General features: G+C 29.7%; 1 protein-coding gene across 1 annotated transcript in view; it reads right to left on the reverse strand.

Moving 5' to 3' along the window:
* LOC123296273 (205 kDa microtubule-associated protein-like) overlaps positions 1–18,048 on the reverse strand; it is a 324,574-nt gene that overhangs the window by 38,210 nt on the left and 268,316 nt on the right. The window contains exon 8 of the mRNA XM_044877735.1: positions 16,335–17,171. Coding sequence (XP_044733670.1) covers positions 16,335–17,171 — 837 coding nt within the window. The remainder of the gene's footprint in view (positions 1–16,334; positions 17,172–18,048) is intronic.

Raw genomic sequence — 18,048 nt, forward strand, 5'->3', positions numbered from 1 at the left:
AAAATTTCGATCACTTTTTTCAAATTTTTGTATAAATATACAATAAATTAAAAAATTTTAAGAATAGCGGAGCATAGTTCCCTTATTTAGTACAGTAAAGATAGATTTTAAATAATTATCATACGAAGTTTTGATCTAATTTTGACAAATCGAACTAACTATGTAATTCAATTAAAGGTCTCCAAACCATGTATATGGAAAATGGCTGTCGGTCAAATGTCGCCACAATTTGTGAAAATATTATTTTCTTCTGGTCATTCCGAATAAATGTCTTAATGGGCGCATGAGACATTTTTACATTCACAAATCTCGCCAACGTGAAGTTTTTGAGAGAATTCCATGTTAAAGTTCCCGATTTTCATTGAATCTCAAGAGGTGCTGAATAATTTATGCCTGAAACGATGACAGGAATGAATCAATTTCTGCCAAAGTATCAAATTAAAAAAAAAAGAAATTACCCAACATTCATGGCCACCGGAAGTGCCCAAAATTAAGAGATACTTTTGAGAATGTTGGGTAGCCCCATCTGTAACCAGAAATCAATTTATTATTGTCATCGTTTCAGAAATAAATCATGCGAATGCATATGATACAGCATATCTTGAAATTCAATGAAAATCGAAAACTGACATTAAATATTTTGAAAACGGATTTGTGCCCATTTAGACATGTATTCTGGTGACATTTGACCGAAAGCCATTTTCCATATACGGTGATCTGGGGCCTTTGGCTTATTCTTTCAAAGCTATTTGCATTGTTTTTTTAAGAAAACGATCATTAAAAAATATTTGATAAATTTAATCGAATGCACTCTTGTACCTCTGTCTATCGTGAGAACAATACTCATTTTGTATTTAGGGTCCATAAATTCGTTCTAATTTCTCACATATTCAAAAAAAAAAAAAATAAGTTTTTGAAATTACCATCAGAAAATAAAATCATGCATGATTATTTGATATTAAAAAAAAACTAAATATTTTATAATTTCATTAAAATTAAAACATATTTTTAACTCAATATCAAAACGTTAATCTAAATATACATTCAAAATAAAAGAAGACTACACTTTTAAATAATAATATATGCATTCATTCGATCCACTCGTTTGATATTGACCTTTTACAAAAATTCCTTAATAATAAAATGTTCGTTCACCTTCAATTTTTATTAAATTGTGTAAATTTTCAATTATTATTATTTTTAGTATGTTCGGTCATCTTTTTTGAATACAATAAGTTGTTTTGTTTTGTTTCTTTTTTTCATTTCTAAAATATTTGTTTGTGAAATGCAAAAGATGAAAGGGAACATGAGAATTTAGATAAAAATTTTATTTTAATTTTGTTATTTTTGTTTGAAAAGTATTTGGTTATAAACGTATTTTGGCTAGTTGTGTCATCGGATCATTAATTTTGTAGTGACCTGTTTTTGTGTCCTTGAATTACATCTTACTTTTCAGCAATAACCCGTCAGCACTCGCGTTATGAGCATTTTGGTCACTCTTGATTTAAAACATAAATAACTTTTATTTTTCAAATGATATATGTGGTTGAAACTTTCTATCTTCATTTAATTTTATCTATTTTCGAATTTTGAATTTTTCAACATATAGTTTTAAAAAAAATATATTTTTTTAATATAAAGTCCTAAAGAAATTGTGAGATATTCTCTCATTACAAGAGTAAAGGTGTAAGGAAAAAAAATTACTTTTTAGAAATTTTTGGTCCTGTTTGCGTATTTTCATTATTTTAATATAAGTCATACTAAGTAAATAAAAAAAGTTTGTGATAGAAATATGGAGAAATTATTTAAAATGAATTTAATTATTTAGATTTTTTTTCTATTCTAATATTTTCACTCTCAAATATCATTCAATAATCACGCAATCAAACTATTTTTAATTAACTAGTACATTAAAAAATTAATTTATATTAAATTATGGAGGTTATGATTTATCAAATTAAAGAATATTTGACGCATGTGTAAAACGTGTGAGCAAAACGAATAAAGATTACCGAACGATTAACTTGAATGCTGACGGCGGGTTTGGCATTATTACTGGACATGAAGATGTAAGTTTTGTATTTTGCAAGCTACCCCTGAATCAAATTATTTAAAAAAAAAAAAGAAGAAAATTAACGAAGTGAAATCTGAGGCGTAATGGGTTTAATTTTACCACCGCGAAGAGCTTTAATGGGCAGCCTGGCAACACAGCGCAGTATTGAACATTTATAACGTCTTAATCTACCAAAGAAGTGGATCAGCCAGTTTTTACTTTAATAAGAATTTGATTTGTCAGTTTTTAAAGATAGATTTCAAATCTGGTGTCCACCCTAAAACCTCCTTGCAGTTACTGATCACTTGAAAGTATTAACTAGGGATGAGATAATCCCTTCTTCGTAGCAGAATGATCATTTCAGTGTAAGTGTACCATCAGTTCAAAAGATTCATTATTTCGCGTAAAAATCGATGAAACTTATTTTTGGTTAAATGACTTCGTGAGTAAGCAAAACCATGGCTGTGGAGTTTGTAAATTGACTATATTTTCTGCAAAAGCAAATAGTCTTGTTGCTCTAAGAGATGTTCATTTTTAAATAAAAATTGCCATAATTCAAATTAAAATTAAAAATAAATCATATTGATATCTCATACCGTTTTGCTTTTATTTCAAATTAAAACTTGATCATCTCACATTTCGCTTTAGAAAAAACTTCATTTCATTCAGGGAAATGTGATGTTAGTAAAAGTACATTACTGGCACTAAACAATTGTTTTTACTTTTTATAGATACATTCTTAATTTTTTGTGACATAAATATTATATCTAGAATAATTTTAAAATAATTTTCTCTGAGAAAAATAACAGAAAATATATTTGCTGTAATTGAAACCTCAAGAAGAAAACTTTCCATTATAAAAAGTAACATCGACATATAACTTTTAAAAGATAATAAATTACAGTTCACAGTTGTAGCAGCATCACCAGTTTAAAGAAGCAAAAAAAAAAAAATGAACTCTATTGGAACAGAAAAAAAACGTATTTTCTCTTTATTTCTACAACAAAAATACATTTTTCTACTTTTAACTCTCTCAACTTTAACGATGAACCAAGAAAGTACAAACAAAAAAAAACGAAATGTTTTCTTCAAACTTTAAATAGAAATATGTAAGTAAATGGGTAGATGGGATATATCTCTAATAGACCAGTCGCCAAATATTTTGTAATACTTCTAAAAATTACTTTAGCCCAAGAAAGTCATTGAAATTTGTTCAAAATTTTTTATAATAACTCAAAAACGTATTATTACTTTCTGAAAAACTTTTTAGAAAAACTTAAAATTACTTTTTAGAAAAACTAAAAAAAGAGTTTGAAGATATGTTATCAGATTGTAAAATACAGTCGAAAATCCGAAATTATTCGACTATTCTATTCACTCCTGGAGCCCCTCATAAAACGAAATTGTCTCCAAATCGAATAAATATTTTGCTTCCATCATTTTCTGCGTAAAGTGAACAAAAATATATAATAACAAATATAATGCTCGCTTTACAAGCGATGTAGACCTCCTGGTAGGAAAGGTATCGGAATCAATATTCGGCAACTGAGAATGCAAATTTTTCAATAGAACTGGTTTTACCTCGAAGTTCCCTATTATGTAGTCTTCGTAAGATAAATTTGTTTAAGAACGTTACTCTAAACTTACGGTTCCAAATTTTTAGAACAGACCTGTTAAATTTTGTATTTTTAACTTCATAAATTCTATATTGAACTGCTTTCAAAGATATAATTAATTTTATGGCAAATTTCTTAGAATTCAAGTTTTTCAATAAAATACGTCTAAAGTGATCGTTTTTATCTTTTCTATTTACCCGTTTTATCAACATTATCAACAGGGAATCGATTGTCTGGAGTTTTGTTTCAAGATTTTTGATAAATGTCATTTGTGTCAAGTAAATAGGGTATTTCTTCTAAATAGTGACTTCCCCCAAATTTTTAGGCTTCGATATCTCGAAAACCATGATTTATATCGATGAATTTTACTCAGTTTTCCCAAGTTCTAACAGAAACCATCAGCAAAATTTGAAAAGTAAATCACAAATATTTTCAAACTCTCGTATTTTACGGAAACTTTGATCTGAATGTATTTTCAAATTTTATCATAAATATCAATTTGGTGTCTAGTCTATAAATAATGTTTCTCTAAAAATGTACTAAACATTTTTATGTTGCTATGTCGTTCGTATGCATCTTACAAGAAGTATTAAAATGAAAGAAGATGAAATAGAGAGTCATACAGAACACAAATGCAATGAATTTTATTTTTAAAGTCATTCCAAAATTGTCACAGACAGCTGCCTCTTCTGCCTACTTCTGCTTCTGACTCTGTGCAAGAGGAATGAACTCTGGACAAGATGAAGCAAAACGTAGAAAAAAGAAGTAGAAGAATATTATTTTAAGTACAAAATACTTGCAACAAATATACTGTCAAATGTCTATGTATGTCTATGTGTATGTGATTAAAATAAACATTAACAAATATGGTGTGACTGACTCCACGCGACCTCTAAGTATCTAACAATTAAGCTTTGAATTATTATAATTGGAAACGGTAGAACCATAATCATTCAAGAAGCATTTTTTATATTTGCGAAAAAATAAACAAAAGTCTTTTTAAGTTTTAAGGAAAAAAATAATTTTAACTGATTAATATTTATAAAAACAAACATTAACCGTTGTAGAACTAGAGACGTTATAAGGTCGAACTTCACCCATCTGATAACCAGCTGAGACATATTTTTTATGAAATTTTATTGAATTATAAAGGAGTGTTTATCATAGTTTTTCTATCTAAAAGTGTTCATGGCTATTTTTATTAAATTATCAATTTTTTCCATGAGCTGTTTTTTTTAGGCAAGCCTATATCATTATTTTCATAATTAAATTATATTTCTTCTGATACTAATTTCGATTGGTTAAAAGATTGTTCTAGATTTGCTCATGCCATATAAAGTCAATATAGGTAACTACAACGATCTGTTAACCAACCGAAATCGGTATTAGAAGAAAGATCATTTAATTACGAAAATAATGTTGACTTGCTTGCAAAAAACCGTTCATGGGAAAAATTGATTAAAATTTATTAAAAATATCCAACACTTTTCGATAGAAAAACTATGATAGAAGTTAAAAAATTTCATTAAAAATATGAATCATCTGGTTTTCAGATGGATGGAGTTCGATCTTATACCATTGTTCGATCTTATACCAATGGTCTTTTAGACCATTGTTGGTTTCGTTTCTACAAAATAAAAATTAATTCTGCATGAATTAAAAGGTTGGGATTTTAAGGGAAAAATGATGGCACTTGGATGAGTTTATGAGAATTACGTTCTTTTCTAGCTCATATGGTTTTACCATCGTTAGTTTGTGTTAGAATTATGTAAAAAGATTTCAACGTCAAAATCGCATTTGAGTAGGTGGTCTTTAATAAAATATTTAGACTTGACCTGTTTCAATTTTAAGTGCTTGCGTTTTTTGGATCAAAAATTTTATAGGTAAAAATTAGTTTCAAAACAAACAAATTCGATTACAATAACTTCTCTTCTATCCTTTTTTGCAAGTTAGACTTATGTTCGACGACTTAGCTTAAAGCAAACATTAAGTTTTATGACTAAAGGGGCATAGAAACGTTCAGTTTCGAAATAATTTCGATGTGGAAAGCAATATTATACTTTATTCTTTACATAGAGGTAATAAAAATTACATGATGGAACGAATAGTTTTATTTAACTATAAAATAATATGATTATGTCAACTTTAGTTTAAACCACAAATGCGTGTTAACTATCCGTGTGTTAACTATTATTTAGTTAATTCAGTTCTAAGAATACTTACTTTTTACTAAATAATCATAAAAATTGTATATTTGAAGAATGTCAATTTTATTTACTTTTTATTTTAGCAGAAATTAATTATTACTTCCCCGAATAAATAAAAATTGAAATTAATTATTATTATATTCTATTTTGGAAAATTCCTTCAGTTGTCATTGCCATATAAATCTGTCGTGAAGGAACCTGATCTCATGAAATCTAGCCTTGAGAAGTTAAATCGTACAACGTAAAAAGTTTTGAATCACACTTGATTTTAGACTAAAAGTTCTACGCATTTTCTGATTAACTTGAAACAATCACTTAAACTTAAGCAACAGTTGAAAAGCACCTAGCTCGGCTTTTAAAGTCTTGTGAACAATTACTCAAAGGACTATCAGGCAAGTTTCTTTTTCTATAAATAAAAGGATTGCAATTAGTTCTTTCCCCATAATTCAGAGAACTTTTCAAAATAAAAAATATTTTTGTATTTTATAATCAGTTTTAAGCAAAAAAGTACTCTTGTGATTTTTTTTCTAGACGCTTAGTTTTCGAAATAAGAATTCTTTAAAAATTAAAAATGCAATCAATATTCGATTTTAAGAAAAATTTGTTATTTTTTCAATTTGAGAGAATTCGCTTAGGTAAAGCAGCTCCTACGAATTTTTCTTATAAGAGTACAATCTTCTTAAGAAACTCCTGAATTGGGTAGTTCTCTGTCCATAATTTGGAATTTCGATGTACAGAACTGGTATCTGGAAAAACATGCCAAGCTATGTTTAAACTAGTATTTACAATAGCCTTTTGCTACTAACTCTTAAAATTCGAATATTTTGTTCTAATTTAACGACAGAGATATCTCGAGAAACAGAAATTAGCTTTCACTTTTTACACAAATTATAATCCATGACCATGGACATACACAAAATTATATTATCAGACGAAAAAAATGAAAATAAAAGATTAATTGACTTAGATAACAAATTACACCAATAAAAATGTTTTATGACCAGACATTATACAATGTTGCACATTACAATTTACATCATTCTATAGACAGCACAACGAGTGTTGCTTTTTAACTCCCAAGGTAAATAATTATTAAAAAACACTGACGACGATCATAAAAAAATTTTGTTTTATTAATTAAAAAAAAAACAATTTATAAATAAATGTGAATTAAAATTTTTAATCAATTAAAAAAGAAAACACTTCTATCAATAATTTTCACTATGAGCGCTTATGTTCCAAAGCTATAACAAAAGTTTGTTTTTGGATCTTTGGAACTCTTTTTAAAGTTGATTTTTATACCATGTATACGAAATATACATAGTATATTAAGTTCAGTCCCAAGTTTGTAACTCTTAAAAATATTTGATGCTATGAACAAAATTTTGGTATAGTTGTTTATAAAATCACCTAATTAGTCCATTTCCGGTTGTCTGTCCGTCTTTCCGTCAACATGATAACTCAAAAACGAAAAAAGATATCAAAGTGAGATCGAGTTCGTAAATGAGCAACATAGGTCAATTGGGTCTTGTAAACCGTTAGAGATAGAACAAAAGTTTAAATGTAAAAAATATTCCTTCTAAAAAAATAACCAACTTTTGTTTGAAACATTTTTTCGTAAACATCACTGTTTATCCGTGACGACGCAATTTAGGCGTAAATTGTATAGTATGTATTATATGGGGATATGTATATGTGACATGTATGTATGTGTAATGTGATCGAGTATTCAACACTGTCTATGCATGGTATTTCAACAATTAACTCAGTCAATTGTTTGTTTTCACTTGTAAGTCTTTATCTATCGTATAGTGAAGTTTCGATCATATTTGACCGTGTAAATTTTTGTGAAAAAATTGTTCAAAAATTGTTCAAACATTTGTTAACAGTCTTACGAGAAAGTAACATCCTACCAACTTTTCTTGAATTATACTACCAGTTATCGATTAGATGGAGTGAAAAAAAAACTGAAAATTAGTTTTTCGAAATATTCAGGTTTGTGTTTTTGCACTAAAATATATAATTTATTGAGAAATAAATAATAAACTGAAAAAAAAAGCACTACCAGGAAAATTTGTTCTTAAGGCAGCAATTAAATACTTTGATTTAAGAAAATATTTTCTTGCTATACTTTAATTTTTAAGAGGTCAAATACTTATTTTATTGAATTAAGAGGTCCTTTTGCCGCCGTTATTAATTTAAAAAAAATGGACAATTTACTTCCAGCCAGCGAAACGATCATCTTAAAGTGATGAAGTTATTTCTTTTATAAATTATTTTCTCTAAATTTTTAGGCATCAATATTTGAAAAACTATATGGTATATATCGAAAAATTTGACTCTGAATTTTTGTCTAATTTTCCAACAGTCTTTAGAAATAAAAATCGAAACAGAAATATCAAGTATGATCATACATTCACTGTTTGAGGAATGCATTGAATGGAGTAGAGAACGGCAAAGAACGTTATTTCTTTTTGAAGTCAGTTAGTAATAGCTAGATCACATTATACAATTAAATTTATTAAAAAAATTAAATTAAATAATATTTTTAAATAATTTTCCATTCATCCACAGAAAAAAAAAATGTATTCAAATGTAAAATAATATTTATTTATTCATAACTTTTGTTGTAGAGAGGAGAGAAAACAAAAACAAGTGTAAAATATATCACCATACATTTATTTCTATATGATTGTGTATTATTATGCGAATTGAGGAGGAAAATTGTCTACACCACCCCTTTAATATTAATGGGATTTGTTGGGATGGGATGGAAATACACATCGTATCATATATACAAGCTAATTAAAAATGTTTTACACTGTAATAATTGTACAGAGTGTTTATTTAAAAGAAGCCTTTCGAATGAAATAAAGAAGGGCATTAACTAAAAGAAAATCAGCCGATTTTAGTTTAGGTGTCACTGATGTATTTGAATTAGGGGGCCTTTTCAGTTGCTTTTTTCAATAATTTTTTTTTGCATTTTATAAATGGCTGAACCAACAAGTGTTTTATAAAATTAAAAAAACTCTCGACAAATTTTTCGAGTATGAAACCCTAACTCGCACTTGAAAAATATATAAGAACACTCTCCATTAAATTACTATTTTCCTTAAAGCATTTTGAAGATCGTCACCAATTTTTTAGTTTTTTTCGGATACGGAATCCTAAACTCGCACTTGAAACATAGCTAAGAATACTCCATTAAATTACCTTTCAAACGAAACCAAAAAAATTAAAATCAGTTCATCCGTTTAGGCGCTACGATGCCACAGACAGAAAATTGTCACCTAATAAGTATTTTTGGTCGCTGAATACGAATCCGATGTCAGATTACATAGATTCTGTCACATATTCCGAAAAACGTGTCATTTTTGAGCGGAAATTCCACTTTTTGGACAAAAACAGCAAACTAAGTATACATCATTCAAACTGTGCTCTATTTTTGGTCGCTGATTACGAATCCGATGTCAAAAAACATAAATTGTCACGCCTTCCGAGAATTGTGCAATTTTTGGCCACGAATTTCAATTTTTTTTGCACCAATCACTTTTTACAACATAACAATTCTTTTTTTTAATTAATATTTAATTTTATTGAATTCATTAGGAAAGTCATATACCTTCAATCTTTGTTCTATTATTATGCCATTAATTTGAGATGAGTTCTGAATTAGTTTTCACCATATTAGAGTTATATTATTGATCTTTTAAATGAATTAGAGCATTATTTATTCGAAAAATAAATATGACCATATACTCTCTGTATACGTTTAATAATACATACAAAAATATAATTATTTGTGTATTATAGCAGAAGTTTTGTTGCATAATTCGTTTCTACACAATGCTTTTGTTATAATATTTATCTTCATAAGAATGCAGACATAGCCTCAGCTAGGCTAGCAACATCGTAGGAAGGCACAACTACTACACACGTACAGACTACAGATACAAGACTCATAACTAACGAATCCTGATCTCACACAAACACTATTATTCCCTATCCCATATATAAAATACTTTATGCATTACGGCAACCTCTCTATTTGTACACATTAAGATAAATGTACAGAATAATTCAGCAAAATGCATTTTATCTGTAAGAACTCACTTACTGTAAGCAAAAATCATACTTGAAATTTATTTTTTTCATTAAATCACATAAGTACGATCCTTCATCAGTGTATTTGATCGAAATTTGGCCAGTGGGTGAACTAGTTTTCTCCTATAATCCAAATACTTGGAAAATTGTAGAATTTCAAAGACTTTAATATCTGGCTTCAAATTCCATTTCCAACACTGAGAAATATCTCTACGCTTAAAGTATAATAAATTCAAATTATTTATTCAATATCTCAATCGCCTGTTCAGGGAAAATCCATAAGCAACATGGCCCGGTCAAGAGGGGGAGGGGATTAATTCAAAAGCTACGCTGAGTTACGTCAAAGGAGGGCGCAACGAAATCATAAGTTTTTTTTTTGATATATTTTCTTGGTACAATGAAAATAATTTCAGTTTAAGTAGCGGTATATGTATACAGAGTGTCCCAGGAGTAACGGACGTCCTTGATGCATCAAATACAAAATAAAAATCTGAGACAAAATGTAGTCTTTTATTTTTTGATCCGATGTACGGATAAACGACCCTTCACACACATTCCGACACTTGCACACGTATTCATAAGCACACTCCAGGAGCGTAACGTTGAAGCTCTCGCGTCTCAACCTTGCAATTTCTTACTTCTCATCATCCCCTCCCCCACTTCCTTGCCTCTGTTGCCTCTGTAGCGCGCTTCTGATTGATTGACTATTTTAATTAATAGCTAGTTATTAGTGCATCGGGTCAAAAAATGAAAGCGGATTACTTTGATTCTTAGAACCGTATTTTCTCTAATCTAATGAAACAAAGGCGTCTGTTAGTTCTGGGACATCCCTATATTTAATTTCAAACAGTGGATAGTTATATATTGTCAGTGTTTCAGAAAATAATCCTCTTGACTTATTATAAAAAAACTACCTCCCATCCGAGGGGAAGATCATAGTAAAGGCTACAATAGGCTACATGGAGGGAGAGATTCCAAACAGGCTGTAATTGAGCCACGTAGATTATGTAAGCTCCCTAACATGACCAAGAAGTATTTTCTAAGTAGTTTGAGATTTTGGAGATATTGTAATTATGTATCATGGATCAAAACACACAATTTCTGATAATTTTCGAAAGAAGAATGTAAAAAACAAAATTAATGGTCCCATTATGAAAAAAACCAGGTACGGTATATTAATTCGTTCAAACCGTAAGCTTGTGATTTCTCGGACAACCAAAAGCCAGATGGCTAGATTATTGCCAGTGATACAAAAACCATTAAATACAAAATGCAGTACTATCAAATAAGAGGTGTTTGATACAATATTAGATTTATAACGGATTTTAGTGTTAAAATAATGGCGAATTAGATTCAAATAGATCATCTGGTATGAAATTCATATTTAAAACAATAGATAACTCAGAAAAAAAAGAATTTCAGTAACATTATAGTACAAAACGTATGTTTTAATATTCGCTCCGAGCGTGAATTTCGTTTCCATGACAACGATACACTACTTTAATTATAGAATTAATGGATGCATATATAATTGTGTGGATTGCATTGAAAACTTACATTTAAAATTTAATATTCTTGTTTCACAAATTTAAATAAATAATTACGATAATTAACATTTGAAAAATAATATTTGTACAATTTGATTTCTTATTTTCACAATTTTTAATGCATTAAGTTTAATTAATTAGTGTTTTTCAATCATTTTAATTTGACAGTTTCTATATCATTAACATGTAAATAATTGCAAATTAGTCATAACAGCCCACTTTATCTCCAAAATTTTTCACTTAAAGCGCTGGCATCGATTTTATTATCCCTACCATGACTACGCACACAACGAATAGCATCATACAGTGATACACATTGACTTCTCTTGAGATAGTGTGTACCAAGAGTATTGTCGCTGTGTAAGTGTGACTGACTGACTAAAATAAGAGAGACGCACTAGAACAATACTGTTTTTACACCATAGGGTATAGAAATTACCTTACAAATACACATATACATAATACATACACACACGTGTATATATTCGTAGCTGTAGTTTGGAGGAACAATCTTCATTTTACATTCTCATATCTATACTGTTGGATGTTAGTACCTATACAGAGATAGCTCCTGTTTTAGTATAAGTGACGATGGTAAAACTATAGTGATCCAAGTAGTATTTTTCTATTTTTCTTAGAATCAAGATTTTTACATGTGATCAAGACCGGATTAACCATTAGGCATAGTAGTCAACTGCCAAGGAATTTAATTGGAAAATTTGGATCCTCAATTATTTGATTTTGATTTGTATCCAAAAAACTTAATTTTTAAACTCAATAACCCTATTTTCTTCTTTCGTTTATTGATTTTTATTGCATTTAACAATAATAAAGTTAAAATTAATTAACACCCACGTCTCATTTTACTCACATCTCTGCCTTGCCTAGGGCCCCCGACACGGTTAATCTACCCATGCGGTCACAAAAAAAAAACGTGATTCTTCATAATTTTTCTTACCACACTCTTTGAAGGGCCATTTGCCATCATTTATTTCACGAAGATTTGAGTATTTAATGTGAACGATTATTATTTTGTTATTCAATCATTCCAACAATCAGTAAATACTATAATAGCAAAAATAAACATATTTTCTCACAAATATATAAAAATGTTACTTGGATCTCTATGGTTCTACCGTCCTCAGTTTTAGTATCAGTATTAATGCTTGAATTGTATGTAGTCATTGTATGTATTTTGTGTTGTGTTGACTTGATTGAGTGGTACTGAATGAAATAAGTATATCGCAAATATTTATAACGTGGAACGAAAACTTATGCGAGACATTATTTCATAGCCCTAGAATCTAAACCTAATGAAGGCGATTGCACATTATGTGAGACTAAGAACACACCAGAGTCGACTAGGTTACATGGCTGAAGTAGCCATGCTGGTCAGTGTCACCTACAAAACGAACTTATCTGTTTTTCAAGGTCGCGAATGCTCAAGCATCTTTGAGCCTTTCTATGAATGCGTCATTGTGAATTGTCTCTGCTTCATTGTGGATGGATTTCAGCCTGTTTGCAATTTCTTAAAGTTATTGAATTCATGAGGTCTAGTATAAATTCCGCCTGACATGCGCGTATCCAATACAGGGATTTTTGGCCTGCATGGTCAAAATCTTTGATTCAACAATTCCATAAATCCAATTTTATTTTGGCATAAACACATATTTAGCCACCTGACTTAACGTCACTGAATGATTTTGCAATGTTTATAATTCTTTTTTTATAAAATTTTTACTGGGTAATATTGGCAAAATTTAACGATCATTAGTCAGAGCCACGAACCTTTTCTCCAGATTCTAATATTTGAACAGTACAAACACACAAATGTGATATACAAATATAGAATACACAGTAGCACAGTTACCATGGTAACAGACAGACCACTCTACATTTCTATTCGATCTATATATTAAATATATAGTGAATGTATGTATTGTCATCTCAATTCATAGCGAGTCGATCTCTACTGTACTATTATACTAGAATATGACCTCATGAACTCTAGTCAATATGTTCCTGATGCTGGATGTCATTTTTTTAATGTTTTGTTACTATTTTACCTCTAATTGTTGTATGATTATTGGAAGGAATCCGAGCATGATGACACGGGACATTAATTAATTCAGATCGGGAAGATAGATTATAGTTTTATGTTGAATTATTTATTATATAGGGGTTTATTATATATTTTTTTCTATAGTAAATCGTATACAAAATTTATATAGGTTTAATTTCTAGGAATAAATAAAGATTTTACTCTCCTAAGCAAGGACTTCTAACGATTTAGTAACGCATAGGAAAAAATATCAGATGTCCATACATCACACTCTTGCAGTATGGGCAAAAAGAGACACATGCCTAAGGTGAATTTCTTACCAAGCAAAATAAACTTACTACCCCGAGTAAGGACGTTAAGGATTTAGTTACGAGCAGTATGGATAAAAGGAGACTCATGCCTGAGGAGAATTTCGTATAATTTCTTTAAGAGACAGAATGTGTTCGATATTGCGGAAAGACGACTGTTCGTTTCGGGATCTCGCTAGCTTTATCCAGAGGGTTGCATTCGATGACTCATTTTTATGAACACTTAAGAAAAATCGAATTTCTCGATTACCTTCGACAAAAAGTAAATCTAATCAGTCACATCTTGATGTACCTGTATTTTGAAATAATTTTTAAATTTAGTTGGTTGGAGCCACCTGGATAGTCGAATTCAACTTTATACATTAAACTTAATGGCTTTGTTTTTTGTTAATTAAGTTCTCAATATTAAGGTAGTACGACCGCCAAGGCAATTTTGTACCTTATGAAATTATTTGTACCTTATTTTGAACTTGACGATGAATGATGAGTTTTGCTATAACTTCATGAATGTAGACGAAAAATTAGAATAAAATTTTCGATATCGAATATTTTAATCCTTTTTTCGTCTTAAATTGTCAAGATATAACTTAATTCATCATCATACCGTGCTCACACTTCCTTAATTAGTCGGGTACAACGGTTTTTTTTTTTTTTTTTTCAATAGTTTATTAAGGTTTTAATATTTTAAATAGTTGTTTTTTAATTTCCACCGACTAGTTTTGGAGAAATCTATGAAAACATATTCATCTACCGTTTTCCCATAAGACCAACGTTAAATATGCTTACTTTTGAAGTTATTTATTTATTTAAAAGTCGGACTATCGGACTACCCCCCCCCCAAATTTTCAGAATTGATTAAAACTTAGTCCAGAATAATAATTAAAAAAATCAAGCCTTTTATCCAAAATTGCCCTGGCAAAATTGCTCGTGCCACCTCAAATATAAAATATCTTCGTATTTAAATTGGGTCCTTTAGCACACAATTGCTGAAAAATATAAAATTCCTAACCTACCGAGACTATCAACAATTCTCAGCATATGAATCTTGAAGTTTATATCCTCATAGTATGTTCTCATCTATTTAACTCCCGCCGCTCTGGCAGTTATAATAAACAAGTTTGACCAAAGTAAATTGTCTAACATTATTTATATTCAGTATATATATCAACGTTGAAAATTATGTTATTTTCTAAATAAATTGTTATTCGAGGGTGACCATTTCGAGGGTAAATTGAATAAACCAGTAGGAGATTTAATGACATCAATCAGAGTTTCACTAAATTTCAAAATATAACCTCTCATATAAGTGCTCATTAAGTATTAACATAGAGGCAGGTTCCTAAAGCCTAGTTTACACTATCACAACTCTTTTGGTAATCGAAAATTTATCAATTTTGTATTCATTCAGAAATTTCTCTTTGTGAAAGTTGCAGTTACAATAAGCAAATGAACCTACAATATTCTGAAGAAGTTACAATAAAAAACGAGCAGATGCAGAAAGTCTAATGGTTCTTTGCCTGATCTGCTCATGGATGAGCTCAAAGTGTGTAATAAAATATTCTCTACAATTTCGGATGTGTGTTTACTCTTGTTCCTAATTCTGATAATTGGATTAAGAATTAACTAATATCAAACCTCTTCCTTAATCGATCAGTATTTCGAAAAATTTATCCAATCAAATTGTAAAATCAACAGAAATTGGATCACAGCGATCCATGCGGAGAAATTAGAACGAGGAATTACATAACTAAATAGACCGTGGGACACCACGATTTTTTTAAATAATGATAACATACTTGAAACTTTGTGAGTGGCTTCTTTTTGACGAGTCTACCAAAATTTTATCTAAGATTTTTTTTCGAAAATACTGCGTTTTCAAATGAGAATGATGAACATCATATTTGAGTTATCATTTTGCAAAAAACGCTGCAGGAAATTTGTCGAACACTATGACCACTTGATAACATTTATAATTACTGAACAAGTCAGCAAAAGTGTACCATGTACGAATTCAAAAATAAATATACTTAAGTACGGCATGTTCGAGGTGGTACACAAGCTCATCGGTGCAGTATTTTTTGTCGAACAAAATATTTTATTTTTTAATAATTTTTAATGTTATCAAGTGATCATATTGTCCGACAAATTCCATGCTGCGTTTTTTCAAAACGATAACTCAAAAATGACGTCGTCGTAGAGGAAAGTTTGTTTGTTTTGGACTCGTCAAAAAGAAACCACTTACGAAGTTTCCATTATGTATTTATCATTTATAAAAATCCGCGGTGCCGACGATCTAAAACAACGGATATACAATTTTATTTTGATCGATCTAAAGTTTTTCCATTTTTTATCTTTCACTTTGTATATTAATATTTTTACTAATGTAAACCAGGTTTTATGTTATAAATATTTTAATGAAAATTTTGTAGAAACTTACCAGCACCGATGGGTGGTGTAGCAGAATTATCATGTGTATTTCGTGTTTCGTAACATTTCTCATCAAATTCATTCGTCACAACAACGAATTCACCATCTTCATTAACGTCCTTTTGAATCATCAATTCATCCGAAATATCATCATCATCTTGATCGGATTCGGCATACGGTTGTGATTTCGATTCATCATCTCCGAACGGATTATTATTCACAATACCATCAGCCAATTGTTTTGCTGCAATCATTGTTGGTGATATTGTTACATGATGTGCTTGACCTTCATCCACAGCATCAACATCTGTTTCTGGTCCAAAATCATCGGACCGATCTTCTTCATCCTCATAATCCTCACCATAGTCATCGAATGAGGATGCTCGCTTTCCGTTTGTATTTGGTGTTACTTTGTTGTTATCATTGTTGTAAAATAGATCTGGTGAAGCATCCTCGTTGGTCCCATTTTGATGTTTATTCAAGATGTCGTCGAACAAGCATGCTGGATTTGTAGTCACAGTTACGTCTTTTTGATTTGAATTGTTGATCATAAATGGATTGTTTGTTTTGTTGTTGCTATTATCTAATGTTGATTCTAATTCTAAATCCATATTGTTGTCAGTTGTTGTGCTAGATTGTTGATGTTGTTGATTGTTGCCAGTACCACCGTTACGATTTGGACTGTCTGGTACTTGTAGGTTATGCCACGTTGCTATGTTTTGTGGTAATGGTGTTGTAGCGATTTGATGTGGATCACGTAAGAATACAACTATCACTGATATATTATCACTGCTGCCTTCTTCACGTGCTAAGTGTACTAGATTTTTACTGATGCAAGCAGTATCGTCTGAAAATAAAAGAAATACTCAAATTAGTATTCAAATAAAAATAGAAAATATCTTAAAATTAAGAACTGAAGAATCAATCCAATTGTTTTATCATCGATTTTGACCCAAAAAAAAAAAAATATATATAAGAGGCTTTTTTGTTTATCTTGGCAGAAATATTTGTTGTCAGGATTTTTTATTTTTACTGGTGTGACGTGAATACATTTTTAACGCGAATAGTACTTACAAAAAATTTAACTCTTGAATTAATTTTCAAATTACTCCTATCAGTAAACAATTTTATTAAAATTCATTGTAATAAATAATGCACTTAGAAAATATATTCTGATAACGAGATAAAAAAAATAGTAATTTTATTCATATAAAATTATTAATAACTTTTAACAGAAAAATTTAAATGAATTTTATTAATTTATTCTAAGTGGTTTTTCCATTTTTAATCCGCGAACCTAAAAAAGAGGGTGTTATAAGTGTGTCTGTCTGTCTGTGGCATCGTAGCGCCTAAACGCATGAACCGATTTTGATTTTTTTCCTTTGAAAGGTAATTAAATCGAAAGTGTTTTCAGCTATGTTTCAAGTGCGAGTTTAGGGTTCCCTAGCCGAAAAAAACTAAAAAAGGTCGATGATTTTCAAAATTGATTCAGTTTGGAAAAGGCTTTAAGGAAAACGGTAATTTATTGAAGAATGTTCTTAGTATTTTAAATGTCTGGAGTATTTTAAATTTTGTCAATTTCGCATGTTAAGCCAATTTCGAACCAATTATCTGAAAAGATACGCATGTCAAATACTTCAAGTTCTCCGTCGTCATTAATGATGAGTCTTTTCTCAATGTTACCTGGTATACAGGATGTTTCTTTAACTTGAAATATGCTCGTA

Source organism: Chrysoperla carnea, chromosome 3, assembly GCF_905475395.1.
Source record: "Chrysoperla carnea chromosome 3, inChrCarn1.1, whole genome shotgun sequence".
NCBI lineage: Eukaryota > Metazoa > Arthropoda > Insecta > Neuroptera > Chrysopidae > Chrysoperla > Chrysoperla carnea.